The sequence below is a fragment of the Brachyhypopomus gauderio genome, unplaced genomic scaffold, assembly GCF_052324685.1.
Source record: "Brachyhypopomus gauderio isolate BG-103 unplaced genomic scaffold, BGAUD_0.2 sc51, whole genome shotgun sequence".
Taxonomy (NCBI): Eukaryota; Metazoa; Chordata; class Actinopteri; order Gymnotiformes; family Hypopomidae; genus Brachyhypopomus; species Brachyhypopomus gauderio.
In genome coordinates, this window is record NW_027506876.1 from 569130 (window position 1) to 587713 (window position 18584).

Consider the following 18584-nt stretch of genomic DNA (forward strand, 5'->3'; position numbering starts at 1 on the left):
GAGTACCTGTGCCAAATATTTATTAGTCATTTTTAAGGATTACAATCTGTTCTTAGTATGTTTCAGGGCAAGTTAAAAGCAAAAGCAACATTTTTTGGGTGCTAGACATTTGCCATATGGTGTCAGCTGGAGAAACATGGCTTTGCCTGCATGGGTTCCTCTTCAGGTTTCTTCCTCAAGTTCTCGGGGAGTTTTTGAATCCTACTGTCGGTTCAGCCGGCTCTGTGGGTCTCTGCCCCTGGAGTCTTGTTCTCTCTGAGTTCTGTATAACTGCTTTGTGGTAACACATGTCAATGTAACAAGGACATTACACAGTAAGCATGACTGGTCCAGTCATTGTTGTCTGGTTTTGGTGAGCAGTCTTTCGCCGTCATTATTTAAATGTAGCAGCATGATGTAGAGATGAAAAGGTCACTGAATTGCGATTCACAGAGGGGTATCATGTAAGTAACAGAAGGCAGTGAACTTCAGGTGGGATTTCAGGAGCAGCACCATTCTAATGTGAAGAGGACATGATCATGCATAAAATTTACCATAATATATCAGTCTACTAACATTCATATTTTGTTTGTTTGATTATGTGCTACCTGAATGTATTATCATGGATGTTTTAAATGCCACAAGTCTAAATCTTGAGCATTTTGACAAAGCATTCAGACGCCCTTCTGAATAAAATAATAGCACTAATATAACATAATTATGTCACTACTTACGATATAGAATGAACATCTATGTACTTACATAATGGAAAAAGAGAATTATCATTAGACAGTGTGTTACACTGTAACGTGCACTGTAACAGAGATGATATAGGCCTGTCTAGTGTGACCATATTGCAACTCATGTTACTACGGTTGAAATGAAGAGTAGAACAGGGTGTAGAAAATATTTTAGTCATTGGTCTGACAAAGATGGATAACGCAATTTGGAATTTTTGTTTTAATTTGAGGTTTTATTTTTAAATGATTATAAGGAAAATCTTAAATTTTTAATGAGAAACAAAGACAAAAAAAAAACACCACACCCTCTCTTGGTAAGGGCATGCTAACAAAAAATTAAAACACCATTGAACAAATAAATAAATTACATGTTTGTTGTGTTATATACAGGAAGTCAAAACAATTAATATTTACAAAATAATATTTCAAAATAGTTCGTCTCTCTCTCGCGCGCACACACGCGCACATTGGGAATTGATAAATAAAATGCAAAATAAAAGACCGAAAAGCAATTAAAGCGTATGTACAAACAGCTTTAGTGTAGGACAGGTCGACTTCTGAAGGTCTGACCGGTTCGAAAGGATTGAAAATCTACACAAAGCCTGATGGGATTTGTGCGTCATTTACAGAGGTAGAGACAGCGCGTTGTGTTCTCAAAGTCGACGGTAAATCGGTCAGTGACACTTTCCCTGTCTGTTCTCGCTGGTGATATTGTAGACGCAACCAATGTCCGTTTTACAAGAAGCGAGGGTTTTTTTTGCTTTTTAGCCCCGTAGCGTTTTAACACAGCCTGCACTCCCTTTCATTCAGTTCATAGTATTCTGCTCATGCACTGCGAACATATGCACTTTTGAAGTAACTTAATGGCTCTCACAAGATCTCACAAGAGTCTTTTAAATTGAGATGTAGTCCACTGGCGCTCATTTCTTCTTGGCAGCCACCTTCTTTGCCTTGGCAGCTTTGGGCTTTGCAGCTTTGGGCTTCGCCGCTTTGACCTTCTTAGGACTCTTCGCAACTTTCTTTGCAGCTGGTTTCTTAACCTTCTTCGGACTTTTTACGGCCTTCTTGGCTGCTGCAGCTGGTTTCTTCACTTTCTTGGGGGCCTTTTTAGCCACCGGTTTCTTAGCAGTGGCTTTCTTCGGTTTCGCCGCCTTGACCGGGGCTTTCTTAACCGCTGGCTTCTTCGCTTTAACTTCGGGTTTTTTCACCGGCTTCTTTTCTGTGGTTTTTTTGCTCACCTTGAAGGACCCAGACGCTCCTGTGCCTTTCGTCTGAACAAGCGCCCCCTTCTTCACCAAGGATTTGAGAGCAAGTTTGACGCGAGAGTTGTTTTTCTCCACGTCGTATCCACCGCCTGCTAGAGCTTTTTTCAGCGCGGCCAAGGAAACTCCTTTGCGCTCGTTGGACGCAGCAATGGCTTTCATGATAAGGTCCGACACGCTTGGTCCGGCCTTTTTCGCTTTCGAAGCCGACTTCTTTTTGGGAGCCTTGGCCGGGGAAGCCGCTGGAGCTGGAGCAGTCTCTGCCATGTCCTCGGGAGGCTCGGGTCCGCTGTCACGTACGGGAACGCTGTCAAACAAACGATGTTTACATGGAACAGCTGAGGGCGGGATTTAAACGGGCGATGAGAACCTTATAGACTCAAGCGGTTGTGCTGCTGCTCCTAACAGTGCAGAGACGTCTTTAGATGTGTTTTCTTACCTTTAGAAACACGATAATTTCCACGCTTATGGGCAACGAATGACAGAATACAAAGCACATACTGACAGCTGACTTCTTGGTTTTCAAGGTTTGTGCAGGATTTGCACAATTCTTCCACCCATTTAGTGTGAAATTACGAAAACGCTGCAAAATCTGCTGGGAAACTGAGTGCGGAATATCGTACTTCCTCTATTCTTTTAAAGATTATATATTAAATTTCGAGACGAAATGCATACAATATAGTCTGTCACCATAGAAAAGACTTTAATTTACACATCTGTGACAATTCTAACCGGACATTTTCTAAGAAGACGCAATTACAACCGATTTTCGGCAGCGAAGGTAGCACAGCTCACGCTGTCGCCATTTCAACCTCCCTTAATCTCAAAGATTCATTCTTCAACCCCGTACACAAATTATGACTTATTTATATTAAATATCTATTCAGAGTAACAAAAGTAAATAGGCAAAATCGACCTATTTAGTGCGAACTTTGTGTACGGGTTATGATAAATCGTGACAATGGTATCTTAACACAGGCCAGTGTGCTCTTACTGTTGTCCTATGGTTCCCTCTGACAGGGGAAGTTCTAAATATGTCTGTGATTTTTGTGTTTGAAATTACATTTGAAATGTGATTTATCTCAACTAACGTTATACACCAAGTATGAACGGGTCTGTTTTAACACGCAACACATCCAGGACATTCAATAGCTTGTAAATGGAGCCGTTTGTAGTTTGAATAGAGAGCCCCGCAATGGCGTAACCACCCAAGTTATCAGCAGGATTCCATTGTTTAAACTATCGTGTCTCTAGTGATTTCTTGATGAAAATTAGTTACATTTTCTACGAAGTGCTGAATCTACCTCTCGACTATTTGTGTTTGGTAAAGGGATACTATATAGTTTGTCGGTCCTATTTGTTGTAATTGGTACACAGGAGGTTCACTTACTTTAATTCAAAAGTCATTAAGGGTGTGAGGCCCTGTAGACCCTGTGGACAAAAGCATAAATAAAAAGATAATATTCGATGCACAAGCGTTTCTCAGAAGGCCTAGTGCCATCTCAGGGAGATGAGTCTATTCTAACACGTAACTTATCAGGGAATAATTAGTCTTACCATATTACGTCTACACATATGGAAATTAAAATATGGGTTAAAACATAACAAAACAACGGAAAGAAATGAACAAAAACACTTAAACAAGACCTACACTCACCATAGCCAGACTACATTGTGAAGTTGGAAGGTCAATATCAAAATGTGTGAAATAACGTTGAATTTGAAATAATGTATTTAATGTTACATTTTTATTGTTATTGTAAGCAATAACATCACAACTGAACTAGACCCAAGACACTTTCTAGGTCTCATGTCTAGGTTAATTGTAATGTTTATTCAGGAATCAAACTTTTTTCACTATTCGAACATGGCAACCAACTGTTATATAAACAGCTCGGTCTTGCCAGTGTAGTATAAAACACTGAATCTTCTGTCATCTAACAATTTTAGGCCAAAACTACAGAACAAGGATAAGTGGCTGAATACACTGAACGAATTAATGAAATTCATCAAGTGTGTGATTATATATATATGAAATGTAGGCTAAATAATAGCAGCATACTTTACAAATCCAAATTTGTAATAATTTGTTCTCATGTAACATTTACTTTTACATTTAGAAAGTAAAAAAAAATAAGAGAAAAAAAACAAACATTCACAGGAATTTCGTTGACAGGACCAAGCCTACCATCCACAAAAAATGTTTCCTGCAAATTCACAGGCGGGATTTTGCTCATTTATAGAATATGTGGGCGGCCCTTAAAAGAGCCTTTGATTTATTTTTTTTCAAGTCCACGAAGAATTTAACCACCAAACCCATACAGAGTACGACCCTGGCGCTTCAAAGCGTACACCACGTCCATAGCAGTGACGGTCTTGCGCTTGGCGTGCTCGGTGTAGGTTACAGCATCACGAATGACGTTCTCTAGAAAGACTTTGAGCACGCCGCGAGTCTCTTCATAGATCAGACCGGAGATACGCTTCACGCCACCACGGCGAGCCAGGCGGCGAATAGCCGGTTTGGTGATGCCCTGGATGTTATCGCGCAGAACCTTGCGATGACGCTTCGCGCCGCCTTTTCCGAGACCCTTTCCGCCTTTTCCTCGGCCAGACATTTCTTCGTCTTCTTCTCTCGCACAGCAGATGGAACAACGATAACGACGCTCAAACAGAGGCATATATACATACCAAGCGGACCTAGTTGAAACCACGGCACTTTGGCTATGGGCCAAAAAGGACTTGGATAATAGTGAAACATATTTCTCATCCGACTGTTTTAGTGGTAGCATAAAAATACCGCATACAATTTTATCTAGTTAATATCGCAAATAGAACGCTCGGAAAAAATCTCGTTTGGTTGAATATGCCTTAATCGGCTACTTCAACGGCTATTTAGGCCTATCCGATAAACTAAAATAAAGTAAGAAAGTAAAAAAAATCATTTTGTTGTGGGTGGATTTTAAAATGGTTTATTGTGTTCTCATTTTGAGCACGTGTACTTTGTCAACTGTCACTGTCCCTTCCAAGACTGCGTACTTGCCAAGTTGTCCGGGCAATAATAAGCGAACAGCGTTGTGAATCTCCCGAGAAGTGAAGCTGATGATTTGTTATAGAGAGCCAAACGGGAGAACACTCCCCGCGATGCGCTCCATGTCACTGACGAAGTTCACAATGCTCATTGCTCTAGGTGAAATGCCAGTATCTGGATGGACCTGTTCCCGGACTGTGTATACGTAGATACGTTCTCTACTTCTTGCGTTTTTTTAATCTTCTTTGGCGGCTGTTTTCGTTACAACCCATCCTTTTTCGGGTCGTTCTTCGGAGTAGATTTTGCAGGTTCCATCATCCCGATAAAAACAACCGTAGAAGTAGAAACACCGCTAATGTACGACTAGATCGTTATATATGTATACAGAATATATGCTAATTTTGTTGCAATGTTGGTCTGTCATTTTGATTGGTTGGAAACTTCTACTCTGTCCTTATTGGCCAGTCTTGTAGGAAGTGCCTTCGCCGGTGCCAGACGCTGCTTCGCGGAAGTAGGCTGTTGTATTTTACTCCGACCGGTTTGAACCGGATCAAGGAACAAAGGCATTTTGAAGTTAGATAATACAAAACTTACAATGTAGATTGAACAAGTGAAAATATTATGTATTGAGACCAACAAATTTGAGTTAAATAACATTTTATTTTATATTTTTAGGTCTATCTATGCTTATAATGTTATTACTTATTTTATGGTAGCCAGTAGTAACTAGTATCTTCTCGATCTTTGTGTTAAAAACAATTAATGCAAACATTTACAACAATAATGAGAACTGCAAATAGAAAGATCATTTTGTGAAAAGGCCAGAAAGCATTAGAAAAGCATTTTATTTCCCCTGCACACACTTCTGTATTCATAGGCGTGACGTGTCTGGTGTTGTGTAAATGTCATTTAGTCCAGACTGCAGACAGGGCAAACTAAGACCTCCAGACGTCAGCTTTCATCCACAGACACTTGCTGTAAATGAGAAGAGAGAGAATGGGTCAGACTGCTGGGAGCGTGAGTCCGATGATCAGACTGACTCACAATCACCTGGTTGTCCTCCATCTTACAACAGTGCTCATGTACAGCAGCACTGGCTGAATTAAGGACACATCTCATAGATGTCAAGTCGGTTCATGATGATTAAATGTCAACAATAGTTATCTCGCTTACAAAATGGTTGAAGAATCAAGTTAATGATGCAGTAGGGAAGAAACACGGGAAAACTAGACAGACAGAAAGAGAGAGAGACACGCACCCTGTAACCCTCGTCCTCGTTTCTGGGCTCTGGACGTTGCCAAGACTTATGGGACAGGATTTTCAGGACGACCAATGCAAAAGCGATGATGACGACACCCAGTGAATTAGCGAGTACTGCCTCTGGCGGCAGCTGGGGGTAAGGCTTTGTTCCGTTGGTGCTGCTCTTCCTAAGAGGGGACCGAATAACAGAACATTTGTATATGGTTGTTTTGAGAAAGTCTTACATAAAAATAAAACTCTTGACCATTACTCATGCTAATGTCACTCTGTGTGAGCTGGTTCTAAATGTTACAATTTGTGTTGAGTAAAACACCATTTAAAAGGTTCAATAGACAGAAAGTTGTAATGAACGTCACCAGAAACTCCACCTCTTAAAGATCCCCAAAGGGATTTCACAGTAGCCGTGTGTGGTGGGACCAGTACTCCTTTTTCATAAATAGCACAGTTTGTAGGCATGAAGTTTCCTGAACGCCCACGTTAGCGTATATGCATGAGATGACATATCAAGGACATGGGATAAGATCCACGTGAAAATAAGTGGGGGAACTACACAAATCTGCTACAGTACGCCACAGGTCCAATTACTAACATGGTGTATTGAGTCATATGACCACGAGGAAGCCTGTAACATGTGACCAGCAAGCCCAAACATTAAATCATTAAATGTCATACATTTCAAAATTCAAAACATGCCACTGAAATTCTTCCCGTCACCTGGCACATGCTATATAGCAGGACAACGGTGGTGTGCAGAGCCACGCCCCGGTCCCGCCCATGACTTACAGGGCAACGCTGGTGTGCAGTGCCACTCCCCGGACCCGCCCATGACTTACAGGACAAAGAAAAGCTTCTCGTTGATGCCCGAGATGCAGGACACCACGCTGAGCACCAGGATGGCGCCCCCGAGCCACACGTGAGCGGGCTTGACCAAGGTGCGCACCGTCAACGGGGAGCAGGGAAGCAGGAAGGTCCCGGCACCGACGACCCACTGGACACAGGAGCAAACGTTCAGCTGACCAGCAAGACCCATGTGCTCTCACACCTAAAGCACCAAATCCATCCAGTACAACAGATCAAATGAATATCGACCCAGCACACTGGAGGAGGAAGACGGAGGAGGAAGAGGAGCGCGGGCCGGGACCTACCTGAGCGGCGAAGAGGCCCACGGTGAGGATGCCCACCCAGCTGTGTAGGGAGTAGAGGTTGGGAATGCGGTTGGCGTTGTGGAAGTCGAACACGGCGCACAGGCCCAACACGGAGAAGAACAGCGCCAGGAGCAGGAGGCCCGCGTGCAACAGCTTCCACGGACGCTTGCTGGCCCGCCAGGTCAGGGGCACGCGGTACACCACGGCAGCTGGCCCAGCAGGGAGAGGGCGGAGCAAACGCATTAACCGGATGGACAGACCGACCAATGGAAACCGGCATCGTCTCACTGGTTTGGATGGTTATTGCTTAGTTCATTTACCTACGTGTGCTCTTGCATAACAGAGCATGTACATCTTAAAAAACCAGAAGATGATCTTTCATTATGCCTGAACCCAGCCTTTAAAACAGAATACTTGGTGCAGTTATGTGGGTCGCTGCTTAAGAGCCAAAATGTCAACTGTCTGGAGGATCTGCGTAATGGGGTGAGAAGCATTAAGGCTCAGTTCACCCCACACGTAGCTTGAGAATGTCATTATCATCAAAGTTCACGAGTTTGATCATTAGCTGGATTTGATGTACAGACTCAAAAGTATATATTAGTATTATATAATAATACCATAATATTTTAGACATTTCATGTAACATTCACAGTAGGTAATGCTCTGCTTTTATAAGAATTCTCCAGATATAAATGGTCATGTCAGCATAAATTATTTTATTTTGACCAAGTCAAATTATAGACCCAGTTCTTCATTCGTTCTGTAGTGAGATTATCATATGTAATCGAGTCACCCAGTTGCTCATCCGAACAATCAATTATTCGTATACTTCCCACAGTGCTCACCATTTCCGTACAGCACCACCAGACCCACCACCATCAGAACTGGGTGCCAGTTGAACTGCTTGGCTGTGCCGTCCCACGCAAAGCCCTCGCGGTAGCTGGAGTTCCAGTGGGCCACGAGCAGCACGCACACGACACTCAGCAGCACACACAGCGCGTGAGCGGCGTAAAACGCCCCCGCAGACCCCATCATGTGCAGCCTTACAGGACACGTCAAGACTGCACACACAAGAACAGGTCAAGACTGGACACACAGGACAGGTCAAGACTGGACACACAGGACAGGTCAAGACTGGACACACAAGAACAGGTTTAAGATCAACAAAAGTTCTTCGCCCCCACAGTAAAAATAAAAAACCAAAACAAACTACCCTAATAGCTGTCGACTTAGGCCTACTCAAGAGTTTAATTCAATATATTCACTCATATATCTACTCACCTCAACAGAAGTACAAAATACTTTTTAGTATTATGTGTAGCCTACAAGTTTCGAAGCTCCAAATTTCAAATCACTGAAAAGGCAGTGTTATGTGGTCACTTTCTGAACTAAGATGTGTTTCTCCTTTTTGTTGTAGGCGTCTCCAAACAGACCTGGTGGTTGGCAGACTATGACAGAAGAAACCCCCCCTGCGTTTCCATTATCGTAATGTGCTGGTTTCGGTTCTCGTTTCCTCGGCCGTCTCTCCACCCCTCTTTGGGGTGCTCAGGTGTTCTTCAGGAGGTCCTACCACAGCAGGTGTCAGGGTTTTGACAGGTGTGTAAAACAGGCTCCTGCTGTAGTAACTGCTACTTCCATCTATTCATTTAGGTCAGTTATAAACTAGATCTGTTTTATCATCACGAGACGTGACAGCACAGACAACATTCATGACCTTATGAATTAAAACGGAAGGTTCAACAAAGAAAGCTGAAGAATAAAACCTGCACACATGGTGGATAATACATACTGGTCTCTTGTACTCTACTCTTACCTTCGTGTTTCTTTGGCCTACAGAACTTGTGGTTATCACTCACAAGTAGATCTCGAAGGATCTTCGCTGTGGACTTCGAAGTCGGACATGATCACATGATTTTACAAATAGGGACGCGAATAAATAAAATACAGTAAAACATCCCCGTATTTGTTATGATATGGTTCTTAGAAGTGGAAGGAAGTTGAACATCTTCAAAACCGACGTTTGGTTCTCCCCTTCCTGCAGCCCACAAACCCGGTTGTGAAGCACCTAACCCATTGTGCTACTGCCCCCTCGTGGTGAACTGCGGTATTGTAATCTCGGTCCTCCCCATTTTCTCCCTTAGTTACGCCCGGGAGTTTTCCCATTTGTAAACCTGCTTAGTGGCAACGTGTGTTGTAAAAAGCTCAATAGAATTCATCTCGACTTTAAAGTGAGCCTCTTCGAGCGGGGCGTGTTTACTTTAATGGCTTTAAAATGCAAAGTTCGGAAAACACGTACATTCACAGCTTATTTCTCATTATTATTCATTATAATGTCATTTTTATCCAAAGGCTTTAATTAACAATACAAATCAGATTCTTGTGTTTCCTATAATAACTTAAGATGGAAGACATTTCACTGATAGATTGATAAACATATTAGAGAATTGAGAAAACAAATGTCAAATTCTGATGATACCAGCCATCAGAACAAAAACCTTCCACTTTTATTAATTTTTTTTACACTTCACTTATATAGGCCCTACACACATCTTCCAATGTTATAAATAATTACATATTAGCAAGAAGAGAATAAAGCAAAATAAAAAAAATAATGCTGTATAAAACAATATGTACAATACAATATGTGAGCAATTTTCTCTGATATGTATTAATTTATTCACATTCTGAAAATTGCCAGTAATACATTCAGCATTCAAGACACAGATATGCAGCATGAACAGAATGTGATGATTCTTAAACACAGAGTATAAACAAAACATCTAATTTACTTTCAGCAGCACCCACCCATCAAAAAGCATTTTATAGCAAATTAAACTTACACTCATGCAGTGTGTAAAGGTTTAAAGGTTTTTTTACACACCTAATGACGTCTGTAAATGTTTATATATATAAAAAAAAAAAAAAAAAAACAATGTGACTTTTTCAAGCTTGCATCAGTTTGCTAATAGGCTTTAACTTTGGCACTTAGTCCAGTTTTACTCTGCAGCTGGTCACAACAACCCTGAGCAAAAAAATCCTGTAGCGGATCTCTTTGTGCATGTACCTTCTTTAATCCAGCAGATCTCTTTGTGTATGGATGTTCTTTAATCATCTTCATATGTGAAGTAACCATTACTGATGGCTCTGGCGATGATGTTTTCTGCAGACAGTCTTTGGTCCAGGTGAAGAAGTGCATCGATTAGACTATTGAAATCAGCCTTGAGTCCTTCCTTCTCCAACCAAGCCTTCAGGAGCTCATAGGTCTTGTCTTCCATTGAAGACATCTCTGCATTCCTAATGGCATTATCACTCAGTCCAATATACCTGAAGAATCTATTGTGGTAGTGGATATCCAACTCATCAAAGAGGTCAAAACTTCTCTTTAGTGATTCATCACCTTAAATCAAGAAACGTTGGAGTGACTAAACTGTGATGAAATGGACCATGAGAAATGTTTGATGATTGAGAGAGGGGAACCCACCATTCAGAGGAATAAGCCTTCTTGGTTTTTCATTTTCCTAATACAAAGAAAAAAATGGGATAACAAATGAATTCAAAAACACCTGTTAAAAAAGAGGAAAAAATCTCCTGGTGGTTGGTGCTCAAAGCTTTAGAACCGACACATTTATTAGCCACCAGATGGCGCCTGTTCACCACCATTCCAAAGCCGATAGAAAGTATAAATAAATAAATAAGGTGAGTTCTTTCACTCATCTCATTATCATTTAATCTCATAACTGAAACCACAAGGTTATATTAATAGCAAATGACTTTTACTCAGAATGATGTTATGGATGAGACGGACCAGCACGTGTTGAGTACCCAGTGCTGATATTGCAGTCTGGCCTTCATCAACTCCAGTCCCTTGCAACACTGAAAGCACACGCGTGAGAGCCGGACTACGGTGGAGAGAGCGAACAGCCAGGAGGTGGTGGCGGAAACACAGGTGCAGTGCTGGCGTTATGGCAAAGCTCGTTATACTGGAAGCATTCACTGGTTTGTTCATGTTCTCTGAATGGCTGCATAACCAGTGACTGCATGCATCAAATCTCCCAAACCAGTTTCACGTGGGATTCCTTTCACACTCTAACAAACTTGATGAGATGAACAGGATGGACCATCGTGGGGCTGGACGATACATCACTTGTTAATTGTTAGTCGTTGCAAGATCAGTTTGTAATACTGATATCGCAGGTGGGTGTAACATGCAAAATAAGTACAACAAACTACAGAATTTTGTTCTGTGAGCACTCTTGTGAGAACTCTCACATACTCCAGGTGAGAATTCTGTAGATTTGTATGTGATTCATATGATTCAACTAATTGAATCAAGTTTAGATTTCAATCATGCACGTCAATCTTTACCCACGTCACATCACACGTTCACCACGATGTTTTTGGCCATGCTGCAAGTCGTATCGCGCACGAAGTACGCAGCGATTTAATCCCAACGTGATATTTCAGCCTAAAACATGCAGCCCTAGATCTGTGTTGGTATTCAAGACGCGTGATGCATGCAGGCACAGGAACAGTGACTCTCACCAGAGCAAGAAGCTGCAGAGGCTGGGCGGGGCAAGGGGGCGGGGCACGGTGGCCCAGGCATGGAGGGGCGGGGCAGGGCTGGGAGGGGCGGAGCTGAAGGCACACAGGCAGGCTGCTCTGGGAGGAGGTGGCGGTGTTGGGGAGACTCTCGCCCAGCCCTCTGTCCTCCTCCTCTGCGGCCTCCATCACTTCCCCACAGGTGAGGGCGAGGTCACCCACCAGATCGGCCGGCGTCTGAACGAGAAAGGGCTGTGCCTGCGCGCGGCTGTCCACTGCGCCGTTCACACCGTTCTGTACTGTCTCATCTGAGTCTCGGCCCCCTTTCTGTGAGACACAACGCAATTACATATTGGGACAGAAGTACTTGGACATCCAGGTTGACAGACACACTAAACACTTTCCTGATAGAAAGGGAAATGGCTTTAAATTAAATGTAAAAGCTTGCACTGCAAATTATATTTATTTTTCAAATCAGAATGTTTACAAGTATTCCCATAAATGAAAATTGAAAAAAGCAACATTCCCAGGAGGTGTTTGACCATAAACAGACTTTCCATTTTATTCATTGCTTTTTGAACAAATATGCGAGTAAGGGCAGAGAGAGACACCAATACACGATTTTCATCACTAGATCATCAATTTGGGTTGTGAAAACGACAGACTTACTGTACAGGTGTGCAGAAAGCCTCCCGAACACCACGACACCACTGAAACAGGACACAGGAAACAAAAAGAAAACATAATATAAATAAGAAGGATGCAGAGTTTAAGGAGGTGGGACAACGCGGGACAGCGTGGGACAGTGCGGGACACACCTGCTCGTCTCCATCCAGTCGACGTCCTCCAGTAGAGGAGACTCACGATGAGCACAAGCGCCATGGCAACCAGCACTACGGAGACGGCTACCACTGCATTCCCAAACACGAGCGGTCACAATGTGCACACATGACGAACAGACAAGCCTGTGATTCCTTTTGACACTCAATATGTCGAAGTTTGCGGAAAGTCATACTAAAAGTTTGAAGAATATTGCTTAGCTGAGACATCTACTTTCCGGATCAGATGCAGAGAAGCTGGTCCATGCTTTTATCTCATCAAGATTGGTCTACTGTAATGGTCTTCTAATTGGATGCTCTAAAAAGTCCATAAATTAACTGTAGAAGAAAGCAGCCAGAGTCCATAACTAGGGCTAGAAAATTCGACCACATTAGTGCTACTCTCATGCCACTGCACTGGCTCCCAGATAAATATCGAATTGATTATAAAATTCTTCTGTTGACCTATGAAGTGCTAATTGATCTGGCTCCACAATATCTGATTTATCTCAATGCATAATTTAACCACCTTTCCTGATGTTAGCAAGCAAGAAAATGAGCAAGACTACTAAAGCCCTTCAGTTATGAAAGAGTTTTCAGAAGTGTCTTCAATCCAAGATTCAGACAGTTCCAATCTTTTAATCTAGGCTTAAAACTCACGTATTTAATCAAGCCTTCACTTAATCTACTGCACATGTAGGGGTGCAGCCTGGGCCCACAGGCTCAGAGTATTCTGCTAAACTGATATGTTGATGCCACATAGAAATGACTCTGGTTTGCCAGTGGACGCACCAACGCCACCATCTCAGCTCCACCCACCCAGTCTCTGCTGAAGTACCCAAGGCCCCACATCTATAATGGAGGAATTACTTAGTCTAGAAAGAACACAATAAATCTAGAGTTCTATTAGCTGGGCCTCAATGGATGGGCCCCTTCTGAGTCTTGGTGTTCAAAAAAAGTGCTATATAAATACATTTGACTCTGACTGCACTGTGTATTCATCGTTCGATTGGCTGAAGTGGGTGTATGTGGTACCTGCGGACAAACCGGCGGAGGTAGAAACTCTTTTCCTGCACACAGTGTTGGAGCTCGACGTGCAAGCCTCCACAACCTCCTCATCCTCTCTGCATCTGTGAGCATGATGGGAAATCTTAAACATAACGTCAGCGACCACTGCAGAGAACCCCACAGGTCAGGGCACCCTCAGTAGAATTACAAGTAACCAACGCAGGAAAGAGCTCAGTTTAAGCACACACACACATTCAGTTACTTCTTCAGCGGTGCTAAGCGTGCTTGATAAAACGTGCACATAGGTGACCAAAGGCAGGAGCCAGGGGCAGACGTACCTACTGCAGGTCTTGCACACTTCACAGGCCTGGTAGGGCAGGCAGTACAGACCCTGCTTACACCGGCACACTGCATCTTTGGTTCTGGTGCATCGCTCCACGTGGTCCTGGTCTGAAACAGGTCCGGCAGCAATCAGGGAAAAAGCCACGGGGAAAAGTGGCTAAAGGAGGTCATAGCAGGACAGGCTTTGGGTCATAAGGCCCACAGCGCATGAAGAGACTCCGCTTACCGGGCCGGCATTTGCTGCACGGTAAACACATCGTCAGGCCGTTGTCGTGCTCCGTGTAGGTGCCATTGCTGCACTGCTCACAGCTCCCTCTGCTGGACGGCGTGCTGCAGTGCTGTTGGACGAATGTTCCTGCAACACAGGCCTGATGAGATGACCATCAAACAGGTGACAGAACGATGCGGCATCAGGACCCAGCGGCCCAGGACGGCCCATCCCGGATCCCGAGCACAGCCTATCTGCGTTTAACAAAACGCATTGCACACATTAATGCAAAAGGACTGTAGAAATTAAACCAAAAGGATAGTTCATTTTCATTATCATTTTCACTCAAGTGTCTAAAAAGATCTTAGAGCCAGTTCCTGACCAGGAAATCCAGTCACTATGTATTTACTGTGTAAGTAATATAATAATTCTCTTAATGAAGGCCGGCCAACAACATTTAAAGTGTCTGACGGGCAGACAGCATTGGTGGAGAGGTCCGTTCCCATCTTGCACCAGGAAGAGTCCCTCGTGTCTCTCTCATTCACCTGCTGGGCAGCTGAGGCAGCAGATACTGGCGTGCAGGTACTCCATAGGCTCCCGGCAGGTGACGTAACGTAGTTTCCTGTTCCTGTTGGGCCCAGGGCCCAGCGTTGGGGCCGGGGTCAGATCCACACCCAGGACACACAGCAGGGTCCCGATTAATGGCACAGTCTAAAACAAAGTGGCCGGCAACCAACAATATAAGGATTACTTCAATATGGGTGTAGTATACATCTGATGGTACGTCGTTTCATTTTCCAGGAGCATTGAAGTTTTACGCATTAATAAATCATTACACATGTACTGCTAGTTTCTAAGACAATATCACCAAGTTACTTGCATTCAGTCAGCAAATGAAATGATTAGCTTAGGACATGCAGGCGCTGGGGTAGAGCGCTTTCACTGGTATCGGTCCAAATGCCAAACAACTGCAATCAGGGATGCGTAATGAAATCACTTCTTAGATGTGTGATTTTACCAATTAGCCAGCCACTATCCTACTGTAGCGATCAGAACCTCATCAAAGGAGAGTTCTTGACTATTCTTTTAATTATTTATTAGATAACTACAAACAAGCAACCCATTAAAACACTGCACTCATGGCACACACCTATTAAAGAGCCTGTACACATTTTAATTTGACATTTTTACTTGATGTCCACTTACATTTGTGTGGCTTTATTTCCAAATCAATTTGAATATTTTTTTTTTACATTTTGCAACCTCTCTTTATCCCTTAAAAGTCCGCTTCTACCTATTTAATATGGATATGAGAAAGATGACATGTGCTATAACTTGCTGCTCTAAAGTCTCATTCAAAAAGCAGTCAGACCTGAAACACACCTGAAAACTGCAATATGAGTGGGCGAGCTAAACCCTTGGATAAGTATAAATATATAGAATAAGGTATGATGCAATGTATTTACATCAGGGAAAAAGTTCTGACATCAGGGGAGCAGAGATTTTAAAATTAACTGTTCCATATGTGGTATGTATCGAGTCAGTGGTGTACTTTGAAACGTTAACATTAGGCTATTAACATAGGCTATTCATTTCAGTAATGCAAAGGAAGTTCAATATTCCATGATATGAGGAATTTTTCAGAGATTTCGATAATTAAAGAGTCCACATGACAACTAATTTTACTTCCAAGGCTGGCTTTAAGTAGAGAGTCCATTGTCTATGATATGTCTATTCATGCACGATCATTATTGAATGAAAAACACGGTCAAAGGCAACGTTCATTTCATTTAGTCACACTTTGGCTACTTTTTGGTTTTGGTTATAACTTACCGGACTATTAAAGTGCTTCATGCTGGAACGTGAGTTCCGAAGACCACACAACTCGGTTTCTTCAAGCGGTATTTAGATCAATATCCCCAGGTCCTTGGTGTGTGTCCTCGTAACATGAGATAGGACGTGGTTTGCACCTCACCCAACTCCTTCACCTACTCTATTGGCTCGCTGTTCTTTCGTTTACGTACTTCGTGCGTTGTTTTGGTTCGTCTAATTGTGTTCATTAGGAGACATCACTAGTTCCGAACAAACGAGATACAACACGCACGTGCACTACGGGGCTCTTCCTTCGGTCTCGAGACGGCTCCAAGTGCCCAGGCGCAGTACGCGCGCGCCTATGTGAGTTCATCGCTAGACACCGCTGTCTGCGAGTCAGAGATACGCTGAATGTTGGGTGTCTGCCAGAATGTGGGTATGACTGCTGTGACAAGTTGAATAACCAATTTTAGAAGAACAAGGGGAATTTCGCTATGATGCGCGAAGAGCCCGGTGGAATGTTGTCAAGTGAAAAGACTAAAACAACACACTGACCAATGTGGTGCCCTAGGCGATGCCTCCTGCATCATCAATCATCGGGTTGATTGTATCACTATTAAAGAAATAAATAAAAAGCAAATGAATTATAAATATTACCGTATAACAAGAAATAAATATAAAGGTCTTGCACAAAAAAAATTAAAAACTACTTTACATAAAGTAAAGTAACAACTTTTAAATATTAATAATAAATTAAAAAAAAAAAAAAAAAAAAACAACTACCACCAGTGCAAATCAGTGCAATTTGCCTACTGCAACATTGTTATTATTTCAAAAGTGCATCTGATCTGCAATGAACAGAGGAGCATATGTGTGTTTTAATATATATTTATTTTAAAACTTGCTGAGCTAAGCTAATAATAGCACCTACTAGGATTGGGCAGTATGATGACAGTATTGTAAAACTGTGGGAGTATATTAACCACGTGACGTGACGCAACGTGCCAAAAGACATTTTGCGCATTCACTAAAATATCTGTGGGCGGGGTCAACAGTTGGAGGTCATTGATTGGTTATGGAGGGCCGGTGTTACGGTAAATTCAGTTCCCCCTGGTCCCCCAAAACCGCGCATGCGCGAAAGCATCACGCATTAAGCCTGGTTTAGTCTGCTGCTGGGTTACCGACTTTAATTAATGTATACACGTTATTATTTGGGTTTTGGATTTGTTTCTCTAGCTAAATTTAACTTTGCGTGCATGTGAATAACTGTGTTGTAAAGCTCAGGTGTTTTAGCAGAGTATTCAATGTACAAAAATGAGTTGAATATTTAGTTGTTTACGCTACTTTTTCAGCCACTGTCTGTTTTAGTTAACTTGATTGCTAGCTAGATTTAATGCGTCGGATCTAATCTTTTAATTTTAATTTTTAGCTATTATTAAGTTGCCTTTAAATTTCGCGCATGCGCGGTTTTGGGGGAACAGGGGGAACTGAATTGACCGTAACTGGTTTCAAAGAAAAACACCACAGATCATTATTTTGGATCAGCATTTTGGATTTGTTTTAAATAAAGGAGAGTCAGCAAACCTATATGAGTCAGTGTGTAAAATCTGTTTACAAAAAATCTCCGCAAAAGATGGAAACACATCAACATGCATTCTCATATTAAAACGAAGCACCCTTCAATTATAATTCAGCAGGTGCTAGAAAAGTCCAGACTCACCACTTTAATTGGAGCTTTTGCCAAATACAAAAAAATACAAAAGAGACGATAGAAGGCGATTACACTAGTGACGTGAAGTTTCTGCTTATTGTAGAGAGTCTCAAATCAACGAGGAATAAGACCTGCTTATTTAGTGAAAATGGGGGGTTATGAGGTCTTTTCAAATTTCTTTAGTGAGTTTAAGGCAGGGGTAACTGACGCTATTACTTGCTAGCTAGTAACTACCTTTCTGAAGAGAACCTTTACTGTACAACATACAGTAGTGTTAATTCACCATAGCCTATATTACCTCTGTTTTTTTTTTTGTTTTTTTTTGGGGGGGGGGGGTGTCGTGTATTGTTATTATAATAATCATTAATTTGACTAATATTATTAAACAATTAAATTATAATTATGTGATCTTTGCTTATTTTCACATTAATTGTTCATTTGTAAAAAAAAAAAAAAAAAAAAAAAAACGCATGCACGCGAGCGCCCCCATGGACAGACGGCGCCCCTAGCATTTGCCTATATCGCCTAATGGAAGGGTAGACAGACTGTAGACAGACCATGGTTTGATGAGCTAGCCACTTCAAAGCCATTTGTTATGCTGGCCAAAGTGCCATTTATGGAGACTAAGATAGTTTATAACTTTTGTTTGTCAGTTGTTCAACTGAGAGAAAATTACTGTCTTCCCATATTCTAAACTTTGTCCTAAAATTAGACAACTTGTTCAATGACATT

The 18584-nt window shown here is 42.2% G+C and overlaps 4 protein-coding genes across 8 annotated transcripts; all 4 read right to left on the reverse strand.

The window, feature by feature from the left end:
* Positions 1-1403: 1403 nt before the first annotated feature.
* On the reverse strand, positions 1404-2315 carry histh1l1 (histone H1 like1). Its single transcript, XM_076987074.1, has one exon. The coding sequence runs from the start codon at positions 2246-2248 to the stop codon at positions 1640-1642; it is 609 nt and encodes a 202-aa protein (XP_076843189.1). The 5' UTR covers positions 2249-2315; the 3' UTR covers positions 1404-1639.
* Positions 2316-4230: 1915 nt separating this feature from the next.
* On the reverse strand, positions 4231-5374 carry LOC143487848 (histone H4-like). The gene has a single exon (XM_076987075.1). The coding sequence runs from the start codon at positions 4768-4770 to the stop codon at positions 4285-4287; it is 486 nt and encodes a 161-aa protein (XP_076843190.1). The 5' UTR covers positions 4771-5374; the 3' UTR covers positions 4231-4284.
* A 461-nt stretch (positions 5375-5835) lies between these two features.
* Positions 5836-9468, reverse strand: cyb561a3a (cytochrome b561 family, member A3a). Of its 4 annotated transcripts, XM_076987072.1 has the most exons (7): positions 9228-9468; positions 8848-8980; positions 8260-8475; positions 7415-7623; positions 7103-7257; positions 6268-6436; positions 5836-5984 (listed from the first exon to the last, which is right to left on the reverse strand). In XM_076987072.1, the coding sequence occupies exons 3-7, from the start codon at positions 8447-8449 to the stop codon at positions 5961-5963; spliced, it is 747 nt and encodes a 248-aa protein (XP_076843187.1). In that variant the 5' UTR covers positions 8450-8475; positions 8848-8980; positions 9228-9468; the 3' UTR covers positions 5836-5960. The 4 variants fall into 4 exon arrangements, with proteins under 4 accessions (XP_076843187.1, XP_076843188.1, XP_076843186.1 ...); XM_076987073.1 differs by lacking the exon at positions 8848-8980; XM_076987071.1 differs by having other exon boundaries at positions 8696-9468.
* Positions 9469-9873: 405 nt separating this feature from the next.
* Positions 9874-16587, reverse strand: hdr (hematopoietic death receptor). 2 transcript variants are annotated; one of them, XM_076987178.1, is made up of 10 exons: positions 16163-16587; positions 14875-15040; positions 14348-14476; positions 14118-14229; positions 13807-13901; positions 12772-12864; positions 12623-12663; positions 11957-12280; positions 10896-10932; positions 9874-10811 (listed from the first exon to the last, which is right to left on the reverse strand). In XM_076987178.1, the coding sequence occupies exons 1-10, from the start codon at positions 16181-16183 to the stop codon at positions 10519-10521; spliced, it is 1311 nt and encodes a 436-aa protein (XP_076843293.1). In that variant the 5' UTR covers positions 16184-16587; the 3' UTR covers positions 9874-10518. The 2 variants fall into 2 exon arrangements, with proteins under 2 accessions (XP_076843293.1, XP_076843294.1); XM_076987179.1 differs by having other exon boundaries at positions 12176-12280; positions 16163-16582.
* Positions 16588-18584: the final 1997 nt, after the last annotated feature.